This window comes from Pinus tabuliformis, chromosome 3_1 (genome assembly GCF_031772625.1).
Source record: "Pinus tabuliformis cultivar Carrire ecotype Pingquan chromosome 3_1, CPIR1, whole genome shotgun sequence".
In the NCBI taxonomy this organism is placed as follows: domain Eukaryota; kingdom Viridiplantae; phylum Streptophyta; class Pinopsida; order Pinales; family Pinaceae; genus Pinus; species Pinus tabuliformis.
Genome location: NC_142301.1, coordinates 175,311,992 through 175,320,804, shown reverse-complemented (window position 1 = coordinate 175,320,804; position 8,813 = coordinate 175,311,992). Strand labels below are relative to the sequence as shown.

The 8,813-nt window shown below is 38.0% G+C and overlaps 1 protein-coding gene and 1 pseudogene across 1 annotated transcript; both read right to left on the bottom strand.

Annotated features, from left to right (window-relative positions):
• Positions 1 to 3,620: 3,620 nt before the first annotated feature.
• Positions 3,621 to 4,640, bottom strand: LOC149186372 (ACT domain-containing protein ACR4 pseudogene; annotated as a pseudogene).
• Positions 4,641 to 6,770: 2,130 nt separating this feature from the next.
• LOC149186371 (uncharacterized) lies at positions 6,771 to 7,990 on the bottom strand. Its single transcript, XM_089412608.1, has 2 exons — positions 7,366 to 7,990; positions 6,771 to 7,030 (listed from the first exon to the last, which is right to left on the bottom strand). The coding sequence occupies exons 1-2, from the start codon at positions 7,973 to 7,975 to the stop codon at positions 7,020 to 7,022; spliced, it is 621 nt and encodes a 206-aa protein (XP_089268734.1). The 5' UTR covers positions 7,976 to 7,990; the 3' UTR covers positions 6,771 to 7,019.
• Between the last annotated feature and the right edge of the window lie 823 nt (positions 7,991 to 8,813).

Here is an 8,813-nt window from a genome sequence, read left to right as displayed (position 1 = left end):
GATTTAAGAAAGAAGGGGGAAGCACTGTATTAGCTGATCCAGCGAAAACATACCACTGACTAGTAATCTCTAAACAGAAAGGTGGGGTGCAGTTCCTATTCGATGAAGGAAAGCAAAAAATACCAGAAATTTCCCCAAATTGTCACCTTGTGTTGTACCAATCTCCTACCAAATCACACTCCTTTCAAATTCAGATGTTCAACAAGAAGTCCAGAATCCAACGCCTTCTCCATCAGTCTGCCCAATTCTTGCAGATAGACTTGGGATCGTGCCTTCTACTTTTCAAAGGAAACCTCCAATGGCTAAAAGGAGTATTTTACTTCCTACAAGGCCAAGAAGTGCTAAGAATCTATGTCAAGCACTAGAATCTATGTTAACACTATGATTCATCAATGGTCTTTACCTGTGTAGTTTGAAGAGTTGTCATTTTGTAGAACAAAGACTATTTATCAGCTTGTAATTTGTACAACTTGTATAAGCAATTCTAGATTAGGTGGATTTAGTTCCTTTCTCCTACCACCACTGTAATTAGTGTTGTCTTCTTTCAGATCTACCAATGTTGCACACTTCTCTATGATGAGGTCAATTTCGCAATTACTGGGTCATCAAATGACAGGGCCATGTTCGGCGAGTGTGGTGAATAGTTCTCCATTGTTGGTCTTCTATTCGATGATCAACAAATCATATTTGGCAAATCCCAGTGGTATTGTGCTTTCCAGATCCTGGCATTGTTGTACCCAATTTTTGTCTTTAGCAAGGTAATTTTCACAGTGGAAAACAGATGAACGATGATGGTTTTTAGAGAACCATCGTCCAGACTCCATACATACAACCTTCAAAGGCAATTACTTAATTCCATTGCAAGAGGCCCAAAATACAACATCTAAGAATAGGATTTTATCAATCCAAGACTGTAGAGAAAACGCTCTGACTTTGATTTGAAGAGATCACCAAGGGAGAATCAAATGGCAGGTTCCCTTGGAGGAGATTTTGTATGCATACAATCGTCTTTTACTTGCAAGATTGTTAGTCCAATTTCTTGGCGAACAGCTTCTACTGTCTTGGCATCAACGGGGTTTCCAGCTGTATCAGTCACATAGAACACATCAGCTACCTTATCACCCCGCGTTGACACCTCTGCTTTTGTAACTGACATCCCATTTTCTCTAAATATGTGAGTCACCTTTGACAGAAGCCCAACACGGTCGTTGGTGCACAGTTCTAGTCACATACCCTGAATTCATAAAATATCATCAACAAAACTCACACTAAGCTGACTAAAATTTAAAAAGGATCAAATTTGAATGCACCGGGAATCCCAAGTCTTAGGGTTTTGAATAAATTTCCACCATGGATTCGATCCTTGGACTCATACCTCTGATGTTCTTCGTCTAATGGCAACCTCCAAACACTGAATCACACGCTGCTTCTCTGCTTCTGAATACACGGGGCAACCATCAGTATGCCTGATGTAGTACTCCTGTATCACAAAAGAGAAGAATGGAAATAAATACCCCAACTCTTCTTTAACCTAATTTAGATTCAATATTAATCCCATTAGGGATGTGATCTGAAACCACCTATACCTCGTTTAACAAAATCAAATTAGGAAATAAACATTTGAAAAAAAACAAAGATCCTATGAAAAATCATGTCCCTTGTAGTTGCTGGAGCTATACCTGAAAAGTTTGTGGGCCTTGAGAGTCTATAGTGGCATGAAAGACAACATACTCCATATCTGTCAAGCTGCAAACAATATCAAAGAGAAGCTTAGGTCTGTCTTTACACTGAACAGTCACCACAGAATACCCCCTCTCCAAATAGTTGTCAACAGTCACAAGAGGCTTGGCATTGTCGTTGTCGAAGTATCTAAGATAGGTCCCCAAGTTTTGCAAGTCAAAGTATCTAAGATAGGTCCCCAAGCTTTGCAATTCAAAGTATCTGAGATGAAGATCCAAATGCATTTAAGATGATTAACGTTGATCGTTTTCCTATTTTAGATGAGTTACTTTTAATTTTAAGCCATGTATAAATCATATCGATTGTCTTATCATTAAAATTATTTAGTTATCCATTTTATGTCAGGCAATGCTTACTTGTACTTCAACACTGTAAAGATATCTTTGAACACAACATTTTCTTGAAATTCATTATTCTTCGTTCCTGTAAGTCCACGGCTCTCTAACAACCATTACCATTGACTTGAGGACATTTAAAGGACATTGTGATATACTTAAAACCCTAATTTTAAAAATAAGACATAAATTCCTTGACAATTCACTTTTTTTAGATCCTTTGAAAGCTCATTTTCCATAGGAGTTCACGATTTGTTGTTAACTATCCTCGGCTGCACTTGGAGATGATATAGCGCATAGCAACCTCCCGTGAAATAACAACAGAAATCTTATAAATCAGAAAGAGCAAATCAACATTGCCACGAAATACCTGAAGTATCATCATCATGGTTACTTCATAAAAAGTGCCAAACATAATACAAAGAACAATAGCACAAACAAGCACCACACACATTTGTAATAAACTTTTATTATTATGGGCTGATAAAGAAACAGAGGATACAAAGCTATACAGAGGCCAACCCCCAGTCAAGTCGATCACAAACAATGAACTATGATCATCCAGAGGACAACTCCATTGAATTTGCTATATAATTATTTACATATTTTACATCATCAATACAACGGTATAAGAAGTGCAAGTGATCAAAAGTGCCAGTGGATTCAAATGATTTAAGAAAGAAGGGGGAAGCATTGTATTAGCTGATCCAGCGAAAACATACCACTGACCAGGAATCTCTAAACAGAAAGGTGGGGTGCAGTTCCTATTCGATGAAGGAAAGCAAAAAATACCAACAATTGCCCCAAATTGTCACCTCGTGCTGTACCAATCTCCTACCAAATCACACACCTTTCAAATTCAGATGTTCAGCAAGAAGTCCAGAATCCAACGCCTTCTCCTTCAGTCTGCCCAATTCTTGCAGATAGACTTGGGATCGTGACTTCTACTTTTCAAAGGAAACCTGCAGTGGCTAAAAGGAGTATTTTACTTCCTACAAGGCCAAGAAGTGCTAAGAATCTATGTCAAGCACTAGAATCTATGTTAACACTGTGATTCATCAATGGTCTTTACCTGTGTAGTTTGAAGAGTTGTCATTTTGTAGAACAAAGACTATTTATCAGCTTGTAATTTGTACAACTTGTATAAGCAATTCTAGATTAGGTGGATTTAGTTCCTTTCTCCTACCACCACTGTAATTAGTGTTGTCTTCTTTCAGATCTACCAATTTTGCACACTTCTCTATGATGAGGTCAATTTCGCAATTCCTGGGTGATCAAATGACAGGGCCATGTTTGGCCAGTGTGGTGAATAGTTCTCCATTGCTGGTCTTCTGTTCGATGATCAACAAATCATATTTGGCAAATCCCAGTGGTATTGTGCTTTCTAGATCCTGGCATTGCTGTACCCAATTTCTGTCTTTAGCAAGGTAATTGTCACAGTGTAAAACAGATGAACGAGGATGGTTTTTAGAGAACCATCGTCCATACATACAACCTTCAAAGGCAATTACTTAATTCCATTGCAAGAGGCCCAAAATACAACATCTAAGAATAGGATTTTATCAATCCAAGACTGTAGAGAAAACGCTCTGACTTTGATTTGAAGAGATCACCAAGGGAGAATCGGATGGCAGGTTCCCTTATAGGAGATTTTGTATCTTGGCGAACAACTTCTACTGTCTTGGCATCAACGGGGTTTCCAGCTGTATTAGTCACATAGAACACATCAGCTACCTTATCACCCCGCGTTGACACCTCTGCTTTTGTAACTGACATCCCATTTTCTCTAAATATGTGAGTCACCTCCGACAGAAGCCCAACACGGTCGTTGGTGCAGAGTTCCAGTCGCATACCCTGAATTCATAAAATATCATCAACAAAACTCACACTAAGATGACTAAAATTTAAAAAGGATCAAATTTGAATGCACCGGGAATCCCAAGTCTTAATGGATTCGATCCTTGGACTCATACCTCTGATGTTCTTCGTCTAATGGCATCCTCCAAACACTGAATCACACGCTGCTTCTCTGCTTCTGAATACACGGGGCAACCATCAGTGTGCCTAATGTAGTACTCCTATATCACAAAAGAGAAGAATGGAAATAAATACCCCAACTCTTCTTTAACCTAATTTAGATTCAATATTAATCCCATTAGGGATTTGATCTGAAACCACCTATACCTCGTTTAACAAAATCAAATTAGCAAATAAACATTTGAAAAAAAACAAAGATCCTATGAAAAATCATGTCCCTTGTAGTTGCTGGAGCTACACCTGAAAAGTTTGTGGGCCTTGAGAGTCTATAGTGGCATGAAAGACAACATACTCCATATCTGTCAAGCTGCAAACAATATCAAAGAGAAGCTTAGGTCTGTCTTTACACTGAATAGTCACCACAGAATACCCCCTCTCCAAACAGTTGTCAACAGTCACAAGAGGCTTGGCGTTGTCGTTGTCCTTGAGAGAAAGAGATGCCGTGTCTCCAGTTCCATCGAGTTTATCATAGTCATGGTCAGCAAACATCAATTGATAAAGCCGCCTTTCTGTGTGAGTGAATCCCATTGACACCACCGTTTTAGCTTCTCTGTGTTAATTCAATTGTCGTATGTTCAGCGGCTGCCTCTAGACCTACTGGTTTTCCAAACAAAGGCACTACGCAAGGGTTTGTCGCCAACCTCTGCAATACAACGCATGGATGATTCAGAGGGATATTGCATGGATGATTCAGAGGGATCCAGAGCGGCGTGGAGGGATCCAGGGGAGGCAAGTCCCGAGGGATCCAGGGGAGGCAAGTCCTGACGCCCGCCTGGAGAACACCACTGGAGAAACCCTACCTCTAGAATGGCGATTGGCACCCCGCGCTCTTCATTACCTGGACCGCCTCAGTGACATTTTTGATCGACGGTTCCAGTGTTTGTAATCGTCTAACATCTAATCGTACGGCGTCAAAGGAGGACACGTAGGCAAAAATGGGGATGGATTTCAGAGGGAAACGCCTTACGACGTAAAAATAAAAACAAGCAGTACTGAAAAGAATTATTATTTAGCTCAGACATTGAAAACCACAAAATGAACCTACAGAAGTTCTCTACCCTGCACGGTGTAACTTCAACAGGACATACTCTATTTTGATAGCGGTTTGAATATTCTACTTTTCTTCTTGCTTTACTTGATGGTCTAAATATACAGATGTATGTCGACACAGGCTAGAATATGCTGGCTGAACATCTAAGAACAAACAAAACATTACCAGAATTAGCACAAAATTTATATGTATCCTGGTCTGGTTTAAAGCTTCATTTTGAAGTATGTTGGCTGAATTGTTCGGATTTAAAACTCTGATATGCACCTTTGTGCTGCAGATTTTGCATCATATGTAAATTCTATACTGATAAATATATCGCTTTTTTCATCTGAAAAAAAAAGGTGTATGGCGTCATAGAACAGGGTTATCCTTAAACCAGTTTATCTATCAACGGGAAATTTGTTCTATAAGGATTCTATAGCTTGAATTCATGCGCTAGCTACAGCTTTAGAAGTTGGAGTTTTGGGTTGTAGCAGACATTACAAGTTGGGGTTTTGGGTTGCAGCATACATTGATGGACTTCTGTTAAATAAATATGTTACTTGGGTTGCAACATGCATTAGAAGTTGGGATTTTGGGTTGCAGCAAACATTGCTGTACTTCTTTTAAATAAACAAGTCATTGCAATCTAAACAAAAACTGGCGGACAAATTCGTGTCTTCAACATATTGTTGAGTGTTTCAAAGAACAGAAAATGGTTGGTGAAAGCAGCGGTACATGTTGATTTTTCCCAAAATGTATTTAAACGCAACAAGAAATACTACCAACAGTGGATTTTTCTGCACTTAGTTAGGTGACCTCACATTCGATCTGAAAAAAAACATTGAGCAGAGGAAACCTGTAACGGAAGTTTATTACCTGATTTTGCTAATATCAAAACATCCAAAAAGTTGTTCGTATGAATATGCCACAAATCCACCGCGCACACGGGCATATTAACCATGTAAATCAGGCTGCAGGTCGGCATGTGAAAACCATAAGATAATAGGAGCCCGTTGTTTATTATCAAATTCTATTTGAAAGCATCTGCTTTAGACCAGGTTTAACATACTCCATATCTGTCAAGCTGCAAACAATATCAAAGAGAAGCTTAGGTCTGTCTTTACACTGAACAGTCACCACAGAATACCCCCTCTCCAACATTAAACCAGCGAGGATTTAGGTGATGAAATAAATGCAGGGCTTGGGTTTACAAGCGATTCCTCCTCCTCAATCCCTCTGAATCCATGTCCACTTCCTCATTCAGTCAATGTGTTTACATTTCCAGATTATTTACATGAATTACAATCCATAACAACATTTACGAGGGATTAGCTACAAGGGCCGTCACACAAACGTACAACAATATTTAAAAAAAATCTACTTAAAACAACATAATTTGGATTTTGACTGTTCCCTTCTCCTCCCATCTGAATTCTTGTCGATACTTCTAGATCAGCATTTCCTAGCAAGTCAATTAATATAAATTGAACCTCAGTGGTAAAATTTTTACTCGTTAATTGGATATTCAATAATCCTTTTCCCATTTGATTGTTTGGAAGAGGCCCTTGTCCGTCATATCTCCACCTTTCTTTGGACCGTTATTGAGGCTTACCACATCCAGGCCATCAGCGTTTTGTTTGGCATTTTTTAGTAATAAACCTGAACAACATCACCGAAAGGGCAAACCATGTGTCACTGCAGAAGGACCTGTAAGCAATGGTAGTGGATTCCTTGGCTACAGATTGGACAAGAGTTTTGAGCTATCTTTGGTTCTTTAGGGGGTCCAGCGGGCTGCTCTATGACGGAGCTACATGCCATTTTCGTGAAGGCACCTTAATGGATTGCTGTATGAATGTTAATTGTGGTCTTCAAAATTACAATCTTCCTGCAATTTGAATGCAGAAAAAAAAACCCCATTTTTATAAGAAAATAACCAAAAAATAAAGGACCCTATACAGCAAACTCGGTCAGTGACAGCAACCATTTGACCTCTTTCAATGAAAAAAAGTAAAAAGACCGTGCAAGAAAACCACACAGTCCCAAATAACTACTCCACTCGGAATCGTTTAATTCAAAAGTATTAACGCATGGAATTCAACGCATCTAAAAACAACGAGCAATCACACCATTATGAAATACAATAACAATCCAGAGTTTTGGAAAACAAAATTCCAACTGGATATGAAGAAGACACAGAAAAGGAAGCACGATGAGTATTACCAACAGTCGCAGAGTCATATGTAGAGGGAACACCAGGGAGGGACGGCACACTCATAGACCCCCTGATCACAGTCTTATCCATGCCATCGCCCACAAACATGAGATTAGTCTTATTGGGAGGAACCCTAACAGTCTCCTCATAGACCCCAGTCTTTACATATATCACGAATCTCCTATCAGAAAAATCAGGTGCACTGTTCACCGCTTGTTGAATGCTCATGGAGGATTCATCCTTGGAGGATTCATCATGCAGGTATTCCAAACAGTCGTTAACGGCGCCCGTGAAGTTCGCGTTAGTTGAAGTGGTGAGCAGCTGTTTAGAGTGAAGATAACTTTCTGTGGTTTCGGCGGACGAGAGATCCATGGCGGCACCAATGATTTCCTCTGGCCCTGCATTTTCACTAATATTAGAATTGGCCCGGAGAGATGACTTGCAGAGGTCCGGGTAGTGTGACGCCTGGCATGCTAAATCTATGATATGGCTGGCAGAGGATTTCTGAACTGAGAGCTTCTTTGAATGACCTCTGCGGGCTGAGAAATGATTAGCTGAGAGTTGAGCAGAGAGCGCAAGGAGGAGGATTGTGATCGATCGGCACTCCGCGCTCTTCATTACCTCGACCGATGAACCGCCTCAGTGACATTTTTTGATCGACGGTTCTGGTGTTTGTAATCGTCTAACATCTCATCGTACGGCATCAAAGGAGGACACGTAAGCAAAAATGGGGATGGATCTCAGAGGGAAACGCCTTAAGGCGTAAATATAAAATATAAAAGGCTTATTTTATATAAAATTTATAAATAATTATATTAAATTTGTTTTGAAAATTAAAAATTAAAATTATTATTATTTTAAATTTATATAGTTTTATTAAAAATATATTTGTTAATATTTTTTTATTAAAATTTATAAATAAAAATAAATATTATTATTTCTTTAAATTTATAAATAGGATTATTTCTTTAAATTTATATATTTTTATTAAAAACATTATATAAAAACGTAATATAATATGGAAAGTATAAATATTTATTTCAATTGTTTGAATTTTCAATTTTAAAAACATTTCACGTTATTATCCAAAAACTAATTAAAAAATAAGATTATAATTTTAATCCTTCTAAATTATTTAAATATAAATTTTATATTTTTTAAATATAAAATATATTATTTAATTTCACAATTTCATATTTAAAGTATTATTAGTTTCCACTTGAGGTAAAGACTAAAATCTTTTACATCTTTGAGGAATTTAGACTTCTGTGATCCATAATATTGTAAGAAAATCTTCGGCAAATTCACATAACCAATCTTTTGTCGACGCGTTTCGAACCAACCAGTGTGGTTCATCGTCTGGACAAGTTAATTTTATATATATATATATAAAAGTTAAGTGAGGATTATATATATATAGAGTTAAGTGAAGATTATATATCTATCTATATAAAGT